Genomic DNA, 18,713 nt, shown 5'->3' on the forward strand with positions numbered 1-18,713 from the left:
AATAAAAGAAAACCTCCCTTTGAAATTATTCGAATTTTCAAATTAGGGTCATGCACGTCTTCATGGCTCCCAGGGATCACCTAACTAGCCTCATGTTTTATACAGTTTGCTTTTTCCCAAAGGAAAGGCCTCAGTTGGGCCAGAACTGACATCTTTACAGTGTGTGATGCTTTCATCCAGGACTTGAGCATTTCTGTCCCTTTATTTGTCTTCAGTTCTGCACAATTATTTAACACCGGCTCTGCTCAGCCCTGTGCTAGGGGCTGGAGATACTCTTTTATTTCACTCAGTAGAGAGCTTTATTTTTCCTTGCCATGTCAGTCCTGTACATTTCTTATTTGTTGTGTGATCCTTAGTTGTTTTTAAAGGACTCTATTCTAAAAGGACTTTTTATTGCATCTTGTAGCTTGGTTTTCATGCTGTGCAGTTTATTTATCTCTATCTTCTATCAAACCACTTTACTGAATTCTTTCATTAATTTTAGGAGCCTTTCAGTTGATTCTCTTCGATATATTAGGTCACCATCATATTATCTACAAATGATGATAAATTGCTTTCCTCTCTAAAATGTATATCTCGTCTGTTTCGTGTCTTACTGCATTGGCCAGACTTATCCCATTTTAGATGCAAGTTCTAGAGGCAAAGTGACTTACTCAGCACGTCAGACAGAGCGGGGGAGTGGTAAAGCCAGCACTGAAACCCCTACCTTGCGTTTTAGTTCAGTGCTGCTTTAGAAAAGGTTACCAAATCAAGGTCATCTATCCAAATACCAGCTAACTGGCCTCGTATCTATCCAGTTGCTTTTTCCTGGAAAGAAGGTTGACATTTTCACTGCTTATAGTCCTCCCTTAAAATGACTTCACCTTTCAGGTGCATGGGTGTGCATGCACAAGCATGCATGCATAGATGCACACGGTGTGCATGATGATGATAAATGACATGAAGAAAAAATTTTAGGCAGAAGAATGTAACAGGGTTTGCTAGGATTGGGGTTGTATTTTATTTTTTATTTATTTTTTAATGTTTATTTATTTTTGAGAGACTGAGAGAGACAGAGCATGAGCGGGGGAGGGGCAGTGAGAGAGGGAGACACAGAATCCGAAGCAGGCTCCAGGCTCTGAGCTGTCAGCACAGAGCCTGATGTGGGGCTCGAACTCAGACTGCGAGATCATGACCTGAGTCAAAGTCAGATGCTCAACTGACTGAGCCACCCAGGTGCCCCTGAGCGGTTGTATTTTAAATAAAGTGGTCAGGTAAGACTTCACTGGCAGAGATGAAGAAGCAAGCCTTCCAAGGGTTGCGTATATCTGAGGGAAAAGCATTCCAGGCATAGAAGGTATCAAATGCAAAGGCCTTGAGATAGGAGCATGCTTAGGGTTTTCAAGGAGCAGCCAAAAGACCACGTAACTAGAGAAGCATTAGAAGAGATGACATCTGAGAGTTTGTATGAGAGGGCCTTGTAGACGTTGCAAAGTTGTTGCCTTTTACTCTAAGTAGGAAGGCTTTTAGTACAGGAGTGTCATAACCTGAGTCATGTTTTTAAAGGGTCACTCTGGCCACTGTTGTGTGAATAGATTGTAGGGAGCAAGAGTGAAAGGTGGGAGATCAGCTGAGAGGCTATTGTACTAATCCAATCAAAACATCGTGGGGGTTTGGCCAAGGTGGTAGCTGTAGAGGTCCTAGAAGTGGTCGGATTCTGGATATTTATTAAAATTAGAACCATGGTAGTTCTTATGTATGGTATTATGAACAAGAGAGGACCCATGACTAAGAGAAAGGATGTAAGGGCCATCGCCAGATCTTCTGCATTTTGATTTAAAATCTATCTCAACAGAAGTAAGTGCATGCTCTGTGAAAGCTAGTTATGCTTCTTTGAAATGTTGGAGAAGAGGGTATGTTGGAGAAGAGGGTATGGCCCTAGCCATCATCTGATGGTTGTCTGGTTTTTCCTTATAAGGTTTCTTTTGCTTTCATCTGATAAGTAAAACTTAATTGGAACCCTTCAGTTGAATTGTTATGGCCCCTTTACACAACATATTTATATCTCTAAATTTCTACTCAGCATCCACTTCCGCTAAATTTACAAAATGCAGTTCAATCACAGAAGGGTCCAAATGGAAAACAAGGCAAATTTTTGTTGTCTAATTGATAACACTGTAATAATGATGCATGCAGCAATTGTGTTGGCTCCAGCCAACTTGTATAGAGCACTCTACTCTATGGAAAGCACTCTCTAGACACATTATCTCATTTGGTCCCCACACTATCCTGCACGTGCCTCTCTCCTCAGAATCCTTCCCTGTTGGAGCTCCTCGTTGTGCCCTTACCTCCCTGAATTATGCTGAACAGTTAATATCTGTCTCCGCATCTCGGGTCCCCATCAACCAGGGAGCATGTTATTTTCAAATTTGCACCTGCTGCACTGTAGTCACTTGATTAATATCAGATGAATAAATGAATAAGTACATGGAAGACAGAGGGGGCAGTAGGTCACACAGCTAGTCAGAAGCCACGCGAAGATAACACGTGCACATGCCAAACTGTGAATGTCTACCTCATCCCATTTTCTTGCCTTCTCTAAGGGCTATTGTGCAAGGCAAACAGTGAGGGGAAGAAGGAAACCAGGAATTCCCAGAGCCTTGGATTAAAGGTTGGCTAACTAAGACATATCATTGTAAATTTCAGCTTCTTAGTTCTGAGTGACCTTTAATGTGGGGAATGTAATTGCAAAGCTAGATTCTATCGGGGATTATAAAGCTCGCATTTGTTTCTTAGCCCGACTTGTACAATAATGCCAAAGGTTTATCATAGCATTTTTGTATTAAAATGTGTGCATAGTTGAATGCTAAAGCACAGACTTTTGAGAGGAGGAAGAACATCCAAGATTATTCAGTCCATTTCCCTCGTTTCTTTAACAGCTTTATTGAGGTATAATTTGCATACCATAAAATCCACCCATTTTAAGTGTACAATTCAATGATTTTCAGTAAATTTATAGGGTTGTGCAACCATCACCACAATCCCATTTTAGAACATTTCATCACACCATAAAATACCCTGTGCCCAAGTGAAGTTGATTCTTGTTCCCACCTCCAATCCCAGGCAATCACTAATCTGATTTCTATCTCTATAAATTTGCCTTTTCTTGACATTTCAGATGAATGGAATCATACAATGAATAGTCTTTTCCATCTGGCTTCTCTCATTTAATACAGTGTTTTTGAGCTTAATGCCTATTGTAGAACATATCAGTCATTTGTTTCTTTTATTGCTGAATTATATTTTATTATATGGATATACCACATATTGTTTATTTGTTCACCAGTTGATACACATTTAGATTGTTTTAATATTTTGCCAATTATGAATAATACTGCTATTAGCATTTGTATACAAGTTTTTGTATACACATGTTTTCATTTTTTTGGCTAGGTGAATAGTAGTTTTACATTTACCTTTTTAAAAATTTTATTTATTTTGAGAGAGAGAACACACATATGTGCGCATGAGTGTAGGAGGGGGTGAGAGAGAGAATCCCAAGCAGGCCTCATGCTGTCAGCATGGAGCCACTTTAAGGCTCAATTTCATGATCCATGAAATCATGACCTTAGCCAAAATCGAGTTGAACACTCAACTAACTGAGCCACGTAGGCACCCCTATACTTACCTTTTTAAGGAACTTCCAAACTGTTTTCCAAAGTAGCTGCCCCATTTTTTTTTAACCTTTCCAACAGCAGTGTATGCCAGTTCCAGTTTTCTCATGCCTGTGGCAACACTTGGTGTTGTCTGTTTAGTGATAGGCATTCTTGTGGGTGGGTGGGTTAGTGGGTGGGTAGTTTCTCATTCTGGTTTTAATTCACATTTGCCTAATGACTAATGAGCTTGACCATCTTTTCATGAGCTTATTAGGCACTTATATTTCATCTTTAGTGAAATGTCTAGTCAAATATTTTGCCAATTTTTAATTGAGTTGTTTGTCCTCTTGTTATTAAGTTGTAATGGGTCCTTATGTATGTTGCAGAGAAGTCTTATCATACATAGGATTTTTCAAATATTTTCTCTCAATGTGTAGCTTGTCTTGTCATTTGCTTAATAGTGTCTTCTGAAGTCCAATATAAATATATATAATATATATACTATATATTACATAGTATATATTCAACATATATACATTTAATGTATATGAGCTGGATGTCATTATATGTATTCTATATTACACGTGTGTGTGTGTGTATAATTTTTCCCCCATTAATGGATATTTTTGATGTTGTATTTTACACTCTTTTCCTAATCCAACATCTTGAAGATCTTCTGTGTTTTTTCCTAGAAGTTCTATACTTTTAGCTCTAACAGTTAGGACTATGATCTATTTTCTGTTAGTTCTTGTATATAGCATGAATTTAAATTTATATTTTTGCATGTGACTATTCAGGTGGCCTAGCATCACTTGCTGAAAAGATTATTCTTTGACCATCACATTTTCTTGGATTCTCAAGAATCAATTGATCACAAATGTGGGGGGTTATTTCTGTACCCTCATTTCTCCTCCCTCGATCTGTAAGTCTATCCTATGCCAGCACCACACTGTGTTGATTTTCATATTGTGTAATCAGGAACTTTAAATCCTCCTTTATTCTTATTTTGTAAAATTGTTCTATTATGGATATTTGCATTTCCATATATATTTTAGTATCTGCTTATTAATTTTTGTAGAAAGTCTCCTGGGATTCCGATAGAGATTGCGTAGAATTGCCATATTAACAGTATTGACTGTTCCAATACATGCACATGACTATGTCTCTGCATTTATTTAGGTCTTCAATTTTTTCATCGATGTTTTGTACTATTTAATGTACAAGTATTTCACTTCTTTTGTTCAGACTTATTTATAACTATTATTTTTGTTACTATTGTGAATGGAATTTTCTCTTAATTTCACTTTTAGATTGTCTTTTACTAATGATAAATATACAGTTGATTTTTATGTATTAGTTTTGTGTCCTGTGATCTTGTTGAAATTGTTTATTATAGTTGGGTATCTGTGTGTGTCTGTGTCAGTTTCTGTGTCTATGTGTATTTCTTACGATTTTCTTTGTGTAGGATCATGTCATCTGCAAATGAAAGGTTTCACTCCTTTCCCTCCAATGCCTTTAATTAATTAACTAGGCTCACTGGCTAGAATCTCTAGCACGTTTTATTTCACTGCCTAGACTCTATAGTACAGTGATGAGTAGACATCTTTGTCTTGTTCCTGCTTTTAGAGGGAAAGCATTGTCTTTTACTCTTGAGTGTTAACTTTAACATGTTTCATAGATGACCTTATCAAATTTAGAAAGCTTCTCTCTATTTCTAGCTTATCAGTACTTTTTATCATAAATATGCATTTGACTTTGTCACTTTTTTTTCTGAATCTGTTGGAATTATCATGTGATTTCTTCCATTTATTCTCAATAGATGCTAGATTGCATTAATTGATTTTTGGATAGTAAATCAACCTTGCATTCCTGGGATAAATCAGTTATGATGTATCATCTTTTTTATATGTTGATAGATTTAGTTGGCTATTATTTGGTTAAATATTTTGGGGCCTATATTCATGAATGCTTAGGCTCTAGTTTTATTTTATTATAATGTATTTCTCTGGTTTTGATATCAGGGTTTCATAGAATGAGTCAGGGTGCATTACCTCCTCTGCTATTTTCTGGGCAAGTTTATGAAAAGTCAGAATTATTTATTCCTTAAATATTTGGTAGACTTCACCAGTGAAGCCGTATGGGCTGGGCTTTTTTGAGGGAAGAATTTTAATTAGTAATTCAATTACTTCTTATGAGTACATTGAAATCTTCTTTTTTTTCATGACTCAGTTTTGATAAATTAGGTATTTGTAGGAATTTGCCCATTTCATCTAAACTGTCTAAGTTTTTTGGCATAAAGTTTTTTTTTAATTTTTAAATTTACAATTTTTAATTTATAATTTTTAAAATTTCTGTAGAGTCCGTAGTGGTGTTTCCTTTTTCATTCTTGATTTTGGTAATTTATGTTATCTCTTTGCCTTTTGGCCAGTGGAGATATAGTTGCCAATTGTGTTGATCTTTTCAAAAACTCAACTTTTGTTTCATTGATTTTTCACTCTTACTTTTATGTTGTCTATCACATTGATTTCTACTTTAATCTTTATTCTTCTTTCTGTTTGGAGTTTAATTTGCTTTCATTATTATGCTGCCTTAAAATGGAAACGTAGATTATTAATTTGAGACTTTTTTTTCTTTTCTATTATAGATGTTGCATATACATGTTCACAATTGTGAGTTTTCTCCACCCACTCCTGAAATCATTAGTGTGGACAGTATTGTTCAGTTTATTCATTGCTCTTTGGAGAGAGCTCTTTGTGCTGAGCTCCTCACAACACGATTTCAAGAAGGCTCACACCACAATTTTAAATGTGAGGAAGTTGAGGCATATAGAGGTTATTTTAGGTTGGGTTCTCTCAGAAACCGACTCATAGGCCAAGGATTTGGAAGCAAGTGATTTATTGAGGGGATGCTCCCAGTAAAAACTAGTTCAAGAGAAGGGGAAGCTGGAAAGAGAAGGTTAAGAAGCCAAACATGGGTGTGTTCTGTGGGGGGCTCTGGCGAGTGAATTTCACCTTGAATAAGTGCCCCTTGAGGCAAAGGAACAGGATTTTTTCACTACTGTTCAAGACAGTCACTGGAAATGCTAGTCTAAGGCCAAATATAGGTGAAGGTTGGGGAAGAGCAGGACTTAAATTTTCTAGCCCTCTTTACCATGAGAGGAAGTGCCAATAGTTTCAGAACAACTCTGAAGAGGTCCGCAGTGCCCTCATTAGCGACAGAGCACACAGAGGCTGGCTGATGGACACAGAACCAGAAAGAATGACTAAGAAATGTAATAACTGTTCTCTCTTGTGAGATTAAATTACTTGCCCAAGGTCACACGGATGTGTATTGCACTAGAAACCAGGTTTATAAATGCTAATACTTTAATCAAAGTTATTAGAAATCCACTAAAGGTGTATTACACAGCCCTTGTTTTATTTACTAACGATAAACTTTTTTTGATGACTAAGGGCTTTACTGTCTATATATGAATCAACCCTGATGCCAGTTGCTGCTTTCTGGGACCTTTCCCCATAGTCATTCTGGCCATCAGAAGGCCCTCTGGTAATCTAGGAAAATAGAGAAACTAAGCACCTTCCTTAGTTATTTAATGAAATTGCATTAACCTAAGGAAGTATAGAGAATGCGTAAGAGAGAACAAAGTTAACCTCAGTGAGGAGTGCATTTACAGTGTTCCTATAGATTATTGTCAGGGCCATGAACACACAACACCTACATGTTCCTATAGACCACTCAGTCAAGTGTCCTTTGGAAGAAAAGTTATTAGCAGACCATGTAAGTATTAGTCAGTATGTTTGAGTTAAGACCTTATGCCTTTAACTATTTTCATTGTGCCAATACTAAGAGCTTCTTAGTTGACAAGTTTCCTAAGTCACTAGACCTCCTGGAATAAAGATATTTGCTACTGGGGAGCCTTTTGCATATAATATTAAAACTATGTTTAAAACAATTGAGTTAGCTTTAAGATAAATTTTTTTTAAGAAGTACATTATTTGGTGGGGTAAATTATAGATGATGGTTCAACTTAGGGTGTGCTAAAAAGCTGTTTAGCCTTATGGATAAGACTAAGGGCTCAGGAGTCAGACTGTCTGCATTCAAATATTAACCTCAGTGTTCAAATAGCAGTGTGGCTTTAAGTTTCTGAGCCTCTCTGTGCTCTATTTCTCTTATTCTGTCACAATAAGGTAATAGTATCTGTCTCTCAAGAGTTATTATGAAGGTCAAATTAAATAATGTGTTGAATGGGCGTAAGCATGATGTCTAGTAGGTAGTAAGTGCTCATTAAACATTTTCTGTTGGGTGAGGTAATCATTGCAATGGGAGCTATGGTAGAAATACGGACAGAGAGCTATGGGAACAGAGGAAGGAGAAACTAGCTCTGGATTGCAAGAGAGAGAAGTCTCTTCAGAAAGAGTAACATCTGATACAGGTCTAGATTGGATGAAGAATCCTCAAGATGCAGAAAAAGGAAAAAGGCATCTTGGGGAGATGGAACAGCATCTAGAATAGCATTGAAGCATGTAGTAAGAACTGACATGAACATGCATCTAAAATTCACTTTCTAAATTTTGCCAATATCGTTTATTTAATAAGTACTTAGTGAACAGCTGTTATGTGTTTAGCAGGATATTAGAAGCTGGGGGTGCAGCAGCAAACCAGGCAATAAGATCTCAGACAACAAACCAGGCAAGAGGTCTCAGACCTCATGAAGTTCACGGACTATTAGGGAGCAGGCAGAATAATCAGACAAGACCTATTTTACTTGTGATGAAAGCTATAACAGAAATAAATCAACAGATGTAATAGACAGTGACTCAAAAAAACTGATAATTATGAAGGAATGCTGAGGTGGATTGGAATGACCCAAAGTAATGATTTTGTTTTTATGTATTTTTTTATTAAAAAAATTTTTTTTCTACATGTACTTGTTTTTGATAGAGACAGAGCATAAGTGGGGAAGGGGCAGAGAGAGAAGGAGACACAGAAGCAGAAGCAAGCTCCAGGCTCCGAGATGTCAGCACAGAGCCCTATGCGGGGCTCAAACTCACAGACCGTGAGATCATGACCTGAGCTGAAGTTGGATGCTTAACCAACTGAGCCATTCAGGTGCCCCCAAAGTAATGATTTTAAACAAAGTAAGAATGTTTGAGGGGGATGTCCCTGCTAGGACAAAGGTATAAATATTAGAATCACCTAGGTTTGTGGTTTCATAGTCACACATTAGGATCATCTGGAGACCCCCTAAAGATTACCCCTAGAGATTGTGATTTGGTTGGTCCAGGGTGGGACCAAGGAATAGCATTTTTTTTTTAATTTTTTTTTCAACGTTTATTTATTTTTGGGACAGAGAGAGACAGAGCATGAACGGGGGAGGGGCAGAGAAAGAGGGAGACACAGAATTGGAAACAGGCTCCAGGCTCTGAGCCATCAGCCCAGAGCCCGACGCGGGGCTCGAACTCACGGACGGCGAGATCGTGACCTGGCTGAAGTCGGACGCTTAACCGACTGCGCCACCCAGGCGCCCCGAGGAATAGCATTTTTTTAAAAGTCTGCTGGACAATTAAAATGTACAGCCAGAGTTGGGAACCCCTGATCTTCAGCAGCATACTTCTGACTCTGAGATGACTGTTATCTGCCCTCACCTGAAAAATCAGTGACAGTCTCAACAAAATATTAGCTGACTGAATTCATTAAAAGGATTATGGTTGGTCAAGTAGAATTCATTTCTGGAGTGCAAGGATGGTTCAACATACACAAATCAATAAATGTGATGCATCCATCACATTAATAGAAGGAATGGGGAAAATCATATGCTTATCTCAGTAGATACAGAAAAAGCACTGGTCAAAATGCAGTAACCATTCATGATTTTAATAAATGTCAGTGAACTGGCTATAGAAGGAACATACCTCAACGTAATAATATGACAAGCCCACAGCTAGCATATTCAGTGGTGAAAAATTAAAAGGTTTTCTTCTAAAATCAGGAATAAAACAAAGGTGCCCACTCTCACACCTCCCATTCAACATAGTACTGGAAGTTCTAGGCAGAGCAGTCAGACAATAAAAAGAAATAAAAGGTATCCAAATTGGAAAGGAAGAAGCAAAATTATCTGTTTGCAGAAGATATGATCTCATACAGAAGGTATAATATCATATGTAATATATGACTGATATAACATAACAATAACTTTATGTATATATTATGCAATATAATAACTTTATAATAAAAGTTAAAGGATAATTTGATAAAACTACAAAAAACAACATATAAAAATTGTTGCATTTCTGTACACTAACAATTATCTGAGAAATAAAGAATACATCCCCATTTACAATAGTGTCAAAAGAATAAAATACTTAGGAATACATTTAAATAACGAGATGAAAGACCAGTACACTGAAAACTGTAAGGTACTAATGAAAAAAACTGAAGAAGATGCAAATAAATACAAAGATATCCTGTGTTTGTGGATCAGAAGAATGAATATTGTTAAAATGTCCATACTACCCAAAGCCATCTAGATTCATTGTAATCCTTACCAAGATTTCAATGGCATTTTTACAGAAATAGAAAAAAACAATTCTAAAATTTACATGGAACCACAAAAGGTTTCAAATAGCCAAAGAAATACTGAAAAACAAGAACAAAGTTGGAAACATCACACGTCCTGTTTTAAAACTATATTACAAAGTTATAGTAATCAAAACAGTATGGCAGCGATACAAAAACAGACACATTGACCAATGGAACAGAATTGAGAGCTCAGAAATAAGTCCATGCGTATATGGATATATATGTATATGCATATATTTCAAACTAATCTTTGACAAGGAAGCCAAGGTTACTCAATGGGGAAAAGATCATCTTTTTAATAAATGGTATTGGGAAAACTGACTATTCACATGTAAGTGAGTGAAGCTGGACCCCTGTCTTGAATCACTCACAAAAATTAACTTGAAATGGATTAAAGACTTAATGTAAGACCTGAAACATAAACTCCTACACGAAAATGGGAAAAGTTTCTTGAATTTGGTGTTGGCAATGATTTAATGGAAATGACATCAAAAACACAAGCAACAAAAGCAAAAATAAACAAATAGTTCCATCCCAAACTAAAAAGCTTTTCACTGCAAAAGAAGCAATCAACAAAATGAAAAGGCAGACTGCAAAATGGGAAATAACATTTGTAAAACACATACCTGATATTCAAAATACATAGGGAAATCCTACAACTCACCAGCAAAAAATAAAATAAAATGAAATAATCTAATTAAGAGTGGAAAAAGGACATGGATAGACAGTTTCCCAAAAAAGGTATTCATTTGGCCAACAGGTACATGAAAAGGTATTCAGCATCACTAGTCATCAGGGAAATGCAAATCAAAACCACAATGAGATATCACTTCATACCTATTAAAGCAACTGTTATCAGAAACACAAAAGATACTGTGTTGGCAAGGATGTGAATAAACGAGGATTTTGTACACTGTTGGTAGAAATGTAAACTGATGCTGCCATTATGGAAAACAGTATGAAGGTTTCTCAAAAAAAAATTAAAAATACAGCTAACCTATGATCCAGCATTCTCACTTTTGGTTATATATCCAAAGGAAATGAAATAAGTACCTCGAAGAGATACCTACACTACCAACTTCATGTGTTTTTGAAGTCCTGTGGCTTTTTAAGAACTCCACAGTAGGATGGAACTGGAGAGTGTTATGCTAAGTGAAATAAGCCATAGAGAGAAAGACAGATACCATATGTGTTCGCTCTTATGTGGATCCTGAGAAACTTAACAGGAACCCATGGGGGAGGGGAAGGAAAAAAGAAAGAGGTTAGAGTGGGAGAAACCAAAGCATAAGAGACTCTTAAAAACTGAGAACAAACTGAGGGCTGATGGGGGTGGGAGGGAGGGGAGGGTGGGTGATGGGTATTGAAGAGGGCACCTGTTGTGATGAGCACTGGGTATTGTATGGAAACCAATTTGACAATAAATTTCATATATTAAAAAAAAATGTATTTTAAAACATTAAAAAAAAAGAACTCCACAGTACACTTGTGAGACACCAAAAGTGCAAAAGGCAAATAGTATCTTAATGGTATTCTGAAATATTTTTGATCTTGTAGATCACCTGAATGGCCTCGGGGACACTAAGTGGTTTCTGCTCCCCACACAGGGCCACCATGGCTTTCCCCATCACATAAGGTTGCCTGCCTTGCTCTGCCCTGCCTAATGGCTTTAAGACTGAATTGTTCGGGAAGGAGCTGGAACAGGGCAGTAGAGAAACCTTGAATTTTACTTTTTAAGTATTGAGGCTGGTTTTGGTGTTGAGTTAATTCTGAAATGCTTTTGTGTGTATTGTGTGAGAGAGTAAACGAGTAAAAAATAGTGATATTAAAAACCAGGGTTTTCACTGTAGGAAACAAATTCACGATGGGGAAGGTGAGGAAGAGTCTTGTGTTAATGGATTTGAATTGGCAGTGTCAGTATGAACCGATCATATAAATTCATGAAGCCTATTTATGGGAGAACATGGGTGTTAAATGTCCCCTTTTCTGATTCTGGGCAGTCTTCACCTGTGAACTACAGCATCCTGTCTGTCTGTCACCTGACTTAAGTATTCTGAATGAGTAATAGCACCTTGCTGGAGATCTCTTCCCCAGATATAAAAAGGGGGCCATAGGATGTGTTAGTGATTGATGGATGGCTCTTATAGGCCCCTGGTCCTTCATAGAGGAGCATGAGTTATCACCCAGACTGTCAACTCAGGAATCAGAGGGGCCATGAGGCCCCGGTGGCAGGGTCCTCCTCTAATACCTGCAGAGGAATTCCCGCACCCCTTACTCTTCAAGGTTTCTGAAGCACCTGTCCTCTATGAGCTGAGGTCTTGGGACCTCAAATGTCCATCTTCTCACTGGAAGAAATAGAGGGGATGTCACAGGATGTGGAAATGTGGGGGTAAATGCTGTATGCGGTGAGGTGAGCATCTTGTTATTCTTCTCTAATACTATCAGGATTTTTCTACTAAAAAAAAATCCTTTCTGTTTACAAATGCTCCGGAATATGTTTCAATCACTTCTTTTGCACTAGAGATACGACTTTGGAGGAGTTCTTCTCATTTAGGTATGATTTTATCATTACCAACAAGCCATAAAGAGCTTAGATAAATATGTTCCTAAGAGAAGGACAATGAGAATGAAGTTATCCCAAGAAACAAAAAGAAACTGTCTTGTCCCCCCACCCCCCCCTCTGCTTCCTAAAGTGTGCGTATCAGGGAAAGGACACTCACACAGCTTACACGTGCCATTCTCCTCCTTAATCAGAGTCCCCTGATCTTTAAGAGGGGCTGGGTCCACTGGAAAAAAGATTTATACTACCAAATGGTTTATGGCTTCCTGGCCATGGTTGCACTTTGCCTCTGAATGGAGAAGCTGCAGGCACAGTAGGCCTGAGGGTGTTGCTGGCTGCACTCAGGCACATTAATCCCAATTGTATGTGAACTGTATGTTGACAACACGGTTTAACCACCACCACCCCGCCCCTCCCCAGATATCCTTTGCCAGGCTTTATGATTTCAGAAGAAGCCGATAGAGCTAAGGGGTTCAGTCTGCCAAGTAAAAACTACTCCGAAGGAAAGAAGGGAGATGGAGAAAGAAAAGGATACTGAACTGTGAATGAAAGTCTAGCTTTTTGCTTTTGCCACAGTTTGACACAGGGCACTCAGCCTGTCAGCCTCAGTGTCTTCACCTGTAATCTGGCTGCTGAGTTTGGTTGAATTGACAGGTGAGTCCTCAGTAGTGAGACTGATGGCGGGATCCCGGGCTGGCCCCTGGAGACATGTCTTGCCTCCCTCTGTAGCCTTTGGCGGCATTCACACGTCAGAGCCCAGTGAAGACCCACTGCTTAGCTGTCCATGACCACAGAATCTCATGCCAGTCATGTGCAGTACTCAGGCCAGCCTGGCGGCTCTGCATGATCCATCCCATCATAGTAGGGCCAAGGACAACAGAAAGTGAGTCCAGGAGTGGGATCCGGCCCCAATGAAGTTCCAAGGCTTTGGATTCTCAATTTAGAGGGAGAGGGTAACAAAAGGACTCAGGGGTGGCACAAGAGTTTTCAACTTAGAAACAAGGACAGAGGTCTTCTCATGTGGACAGGATTAACCCAAGAATAGTAAGGGATAGATTGGACATCAGAGGAAGGCAGGGACTCACAGATCTTTGCAAACCCCATTCCTAGAGGTGGGGCTTGTTAGTGCCTCCAACCCAGTCAGGAGGGCATGCAGGCTGGATAGGCTGAGTGCCTCCAAGCCCAGTTCAGTCTTTTAGATCCTACTGCAAGCCTCCACACATGGACCCAAGAGACTGTTGCTCCTTCACTCTTCATTGCCTTTTGCCCTTTTCCTCATAGATTAGAGTTGCATGAGTCAGACCCTCAACAAGCAGTCCTGAGCACTCTAGCAAGATTCAGAGTTTTACTTGAGACTGCTGTTATATGTAAAGCAATGGAGGTCCTGAAAACTGTTATAGACACCCCTCCTCTAGGTTTGGGTCTTGGGTCTTGGTGATGTCTTTCAGAGACTGTTTTGAGCTTAGCTGTCTTGATAAACATAGTGGTTATACTGTTGAGAAGGACCCCAGAGTTGAGGAGGGAATGTGCCCTGAAGTCATGATTTAATTTAGGCATTTATTGGCTTCAATTTTTTTAATACATACTTTTAGTGTTATTTATTTATTTATTTATTTGTTTGTTTATTTATTTATTTAGAGGGGAGCACAAGCAAGAGAGGGTCAGAGAGAGAAGGAGACAGAGAATCCCAAGCAGGCTCTGCACTGTCAGTGCAGATGTGGGGCTCGAACTCACAAACTGAGAGATCATGACCTGAGCCAAAATCAAGATTCGGAGGCTTAACTGACTGAGCCACCCAGGCACCCCAGACTTCAGTTTTATGAACACATATAGATGTCACACACACATATACTTTGGGATGTTAGATGCACTCACATGTCATACACATTTAGGTGTCCACACACATTCATCTGAATGTCACACTCATTCAAAGAGTATATGTGTTCGCTCGGTTTTTAGACACCCAGGTCCTACAGATGCTCATTTGGACATTATTCACACTCAGATGTAGTCTGCCCTCCCAGAGAAGTGGCCGTATCCACTCACATGACACTCACCTGCACTCTGGGCTGCTGAGTTCTCATCCAGTTGTGCCCATCAGAGAGTACACATGCTCACTGAGCTATTGCTCTCCTCCACTCAAGGTATCACTCTCTTCCAAGTGTGGCAAACATTCACATGGTGTATTTTTTTTTCCATCTGCATTGTTGACGATCCTCATGCTCAAGGGGGTTCAGGGGAAGCCCTGCCATATTGTATCATGTTTCCTTGGGTTAGTCCCTCTATACCCTTTTATTTTAGTGCAATAGTCCTCTGCCTCTGTCTTTGTCCAAGTTATGTTTCTTAACCAAGTGTATTTAGATGGACGGCTTGATTGAAGGATGGTAGCACTCACCATGCTCCATTTTCATAAACCATGTGCTATCTCACTATGCCATCTTTAGAATATTGGTTTGGGTGACTGCTGAAGTCACCTTTAATTCACAAAAATTTCCTGGGGGCACTCTTTGGGCAATTGATCTTTTGTCTTAGGTCATGAGTCCAGAGAGCTCTGCAAGAAAGATCTTCTAAAAGAAAGTATTTACAGAGAGATACAAACTGTGGACATTCAAAGAGATAATAAAATGCCATCCAGATCCACCAACGTTTAGGATAACTTTTATAAAAGGAGCCTACATATTTGGCCTACAGCTGGTGTTCAATAAAGTCTCAGTCATCTCTCTTCACAGACTGGTACCTTCTTACTTCCTTCCAAGTTGAAGGGAATGGTACACGATCACTAGACAGGAGCTCAGAGTATTCACTGTTTATTTTGATTAGGGATTCTGTATCCAGTCATATTTACTTTCATGCCTACTTTCAATTTTAACTCAATTTAATTTGGTTTACTTGAACAAGCATTCAGTGATGACTTTATGGGTATCAGGTAACCTAGTGGGCAGTGTGGGGTTGGGGTAAATGATGCAGAAATAACTAAGCCACAACTCCCACTGTCCAAAAAGGTAATAGTCTAACCAGAGAAACAGTCCTGTGCTCATATTCTTACAATCCCAAGAAGATACCCATTAGTGAGTTGTAGGGGAACTAAGGTGGGGGAAACTCATTCAGAGTGGGAGGGTCTAGACAGGCTCATTGAGGAGATGAAAGATAAACTTAGCCTTTAGGGAAAGGCTTCCCCAGACAGAAGTGGATAGAAGACATTGCATGTGGAGGAAGCATGAACTGATGGAGTGAAATCCCAAGGGTGTTTGTCTGGATCCACTGGAATGAGGGGTCCAAACTAAGAGTTTCCGAAAGACAGACTGGAAGCCAGGCACAAGTGTCCCCAGTGCCAGGATGAGGAGTTTAGATTATATCATTAGGATAACAGCTTATGAAAGAGTTTGAAGAGAGACCGTGTTTATATGTTTGGGAAGATCAGTGAGTTGACTAGTTTATCAGATAAGTTAGAGGTAAAGAGACCAGTTGAATCCGGGAAGAGGTAGGGAAGTGCCCAACCTAAGCATTATCAATGAAGGAAGAAAAAGAGGTGGGGCAGATGCAGATTGCTGATGTCAACTGGGCTTTTTGTTTATAGGGGCAGAGTGAGATCTAAGGAGGTAGGAATTGAAAATGAGCCCCAGACTCAATATCTGGTCACTTGATGGCCAATGCTACCCTTCACTAAGGAAAGAAAGGTAGAAGGAGGAAGAGGCAGGTTTGTAGGGGTTGGGACCAAGTTACATTTTGGATATATCCAGTGTGAGCTGGCCTTGGGACATCTAAATGGAGATCTATTTCTACACAGCAGTGGGTTTATAATTCTAAAACTCAGGAGGGAGGTTCAGTTGTAGACAGAAATGGTAATAAATAACAAGTGCATCCCTCCAGATCATTGCTCATCTGCTTCTCTTTCCTGTTCAGTGTTTATCAGCTGGTTGTCAAGGAGGAGCGACTTCAAAAATCACGGAGGGCAGCTGATATCATTGAGTGCTTTTCGGTGCCTGTGAGCTATAGGAATGCCTCCAGCCTTGATTCTCTACACTACTTTGCTGCTGAATTGAAGCCTGCCAACCTGCCTGTTACCCAGCCATTTACAGTGGGTGACAACAAGACATACAATGGATACTGGAACCCTCCTCTTTCCCCTCTGAAAAGCTACAGCATCTATTTCCAGGCACTCAGCAAAGCCAATGGAGTAAGTATGGCCACATGAAGGCCATTTCTTGCCTTGTTTGTATTTTCCTATTCTCAAATGAGAAGTAGCATGGCTTTAGAGCAGAGGACCTGTGGACCAAATCCAGCCCCATGACTGATACACACACACACACACACACACACACGCACGCACGCACGCACACTTTTTTTTTTTAAGTACAGCAATGCCTTTTCATTTACTTGGTCTAAGGCTGCTTTTGATGCTACACCAATACAGTTGAGTAGTTTAGACAGAGACTTTATGCCACATAAAGCCTAAAATATTTACTATATGACCCTTTACAGAAAAAATTTGCAGACCTCAATATTAAAAGATAAAAAAGGTCTTTCAAATCACCTTTGGGAACATTGCATGCCCATCTAAGGATTAATTTCCTCATCCATAAAATACCTATCTGTTATTTATGAATGCACTAAGCATGTTGTAGTTAATCAGTGAATACTAACTCTTTTATTATTAGCAATAGAAAATTTTCACATTAGAAAATATTCTCTTCTCCCAAAGACAAGGGAAACTTTTTTAGTGTCAGATATTTCTTTGGTCAAGATGGGATACCAGTCATAACATCACAAAATCACGGGGCTGAAAAGGATGGGAAAGGTCACCAAATATCTACCTCTCTCCCCCTACACATAAAACAATCAACATTACAACATCACAGTTAACTGGTATTAGTGCTTATTCTTGAATATCTCTAATGACCGAGAACTCACTTCTTTATGTGGTAATTTTACCGATCTTTGGAGTGTCCGTGGCTCTAAGAAAGCCTTCTATTGTACTGCCTGAAATATGTTTATTTTTTTTCATGTTTTTAATGTTTTTATTTATTTTTGAGACAGAGAGAGACAGAGCATGAGTGGGGGAGGGGCAGGGAGAGAGGGAGACAGAATCTGAAGCAGGCTTCAGGCTCTGAGCTGTCAGCACAGAGCCCAACACGGGGCTCGAACTCACAGACTGTGAGATCATGACATGAGCTGAAGTCAGACGCTTAACCGACTGAGCCACCTAGGTGCCCCAAAATATGTTTCTTATTATAGGTTCTACCCAATGCTCTTGGTCCATACCCTTAGGTCCCAAGAGAACCAATGCAATCACCTTCTTAGGTGGTATTCTTTCAGTTACATAAGATCTTTCCTACCATCCACTTCCCCTCTGTTCAGATACACCCATCTGGTCTTATTTTCTGCAAACTAAGTATCTTTAGTTCCTCTTATGACACAAGTATTTCCCATTTTGCTTTTGTGCATATATCTCAGGTTGCCATATTTCACTCAACAAATATACAACAAACACTGACATAAGCTAAGCCCTATAGTTCATATTAAGGTTACATAGTATGTGCAACCCTCCCTTCCCCTGCAAGACCTTTTTTTAACATAAGGGAGTCTGGTGTGTGCCATGTTCCATGGTATATCTGGAGAAGTGAGAAACTCACTGGAGAAAGGAAAGCTGAAACAAAAGCAAGATTTGGTGAAGTGTGTGCTGAATAGCCTCTGTAGGCTCTGATGGCCGAGATAGAGAGTTTAGTCTGTCAGTGGCAGTCATTACCTTATGAGAAACCTGGATTGAGGAACTGATTAACATTTTAAATGTCCACATACCCATTTAAATTCCACACTGGTATTTCAGTTCTGCATTTATTACTTGCCCAAGCAACATTCCTCAGAGTCTAAAACTACAAAGAGAAGCTGCCAGACTGCCTTCCATCTGTCCATCTGGTATTTCCTCTGCATGAAACACTCTG

The 18,713-nt window shown here is 39.2% G+C and overlaps 1 protein-coding gene across 15 annotated transcripts in view; it reads left to right on the plus strand.

Annotated features, from left to right (window-relative positions):
* The window catches only part of PTPRT (protein tyrosine phosphatase receptor type T), a 1,070,511-nt gene that overhangs the window by 811,701 nt on the left and 240,097 nt on the right, over positions 1 to 18,713 (plus strand). For all 15 annotated transcript variants that reach the window (XM_045444560.1, XM_045444565.1, XM_045444561.1 and 12 more), the window contains one exon: positions 16,675 to 16,948. In XM_045444560.1, coding sequence (XP_045300516.1) covers positions 16,675 to 16,948 — 274 coding nt within the window. The remainder of the gene's footprint in view (positions 1 to 16,674; positions 16,949 to 18,713) is intronic.

Source organism: Leopardus geoffroyi, chromosome A3 (assembly GCF_018350155.1).
Source record: "Leopardus geoffroyi isolate Oge1 chromosome A3, O.geoffroyi_Oge1_pat1.0, whole genome shotgun sequence".
NCBI classification, from domain to species: domain Eukaryota; kingdom Metazoa; phylum Chordata; class Mammalia; order Carnivora; family Felidae; genus Leopardus; species Leopardus geoffroyi.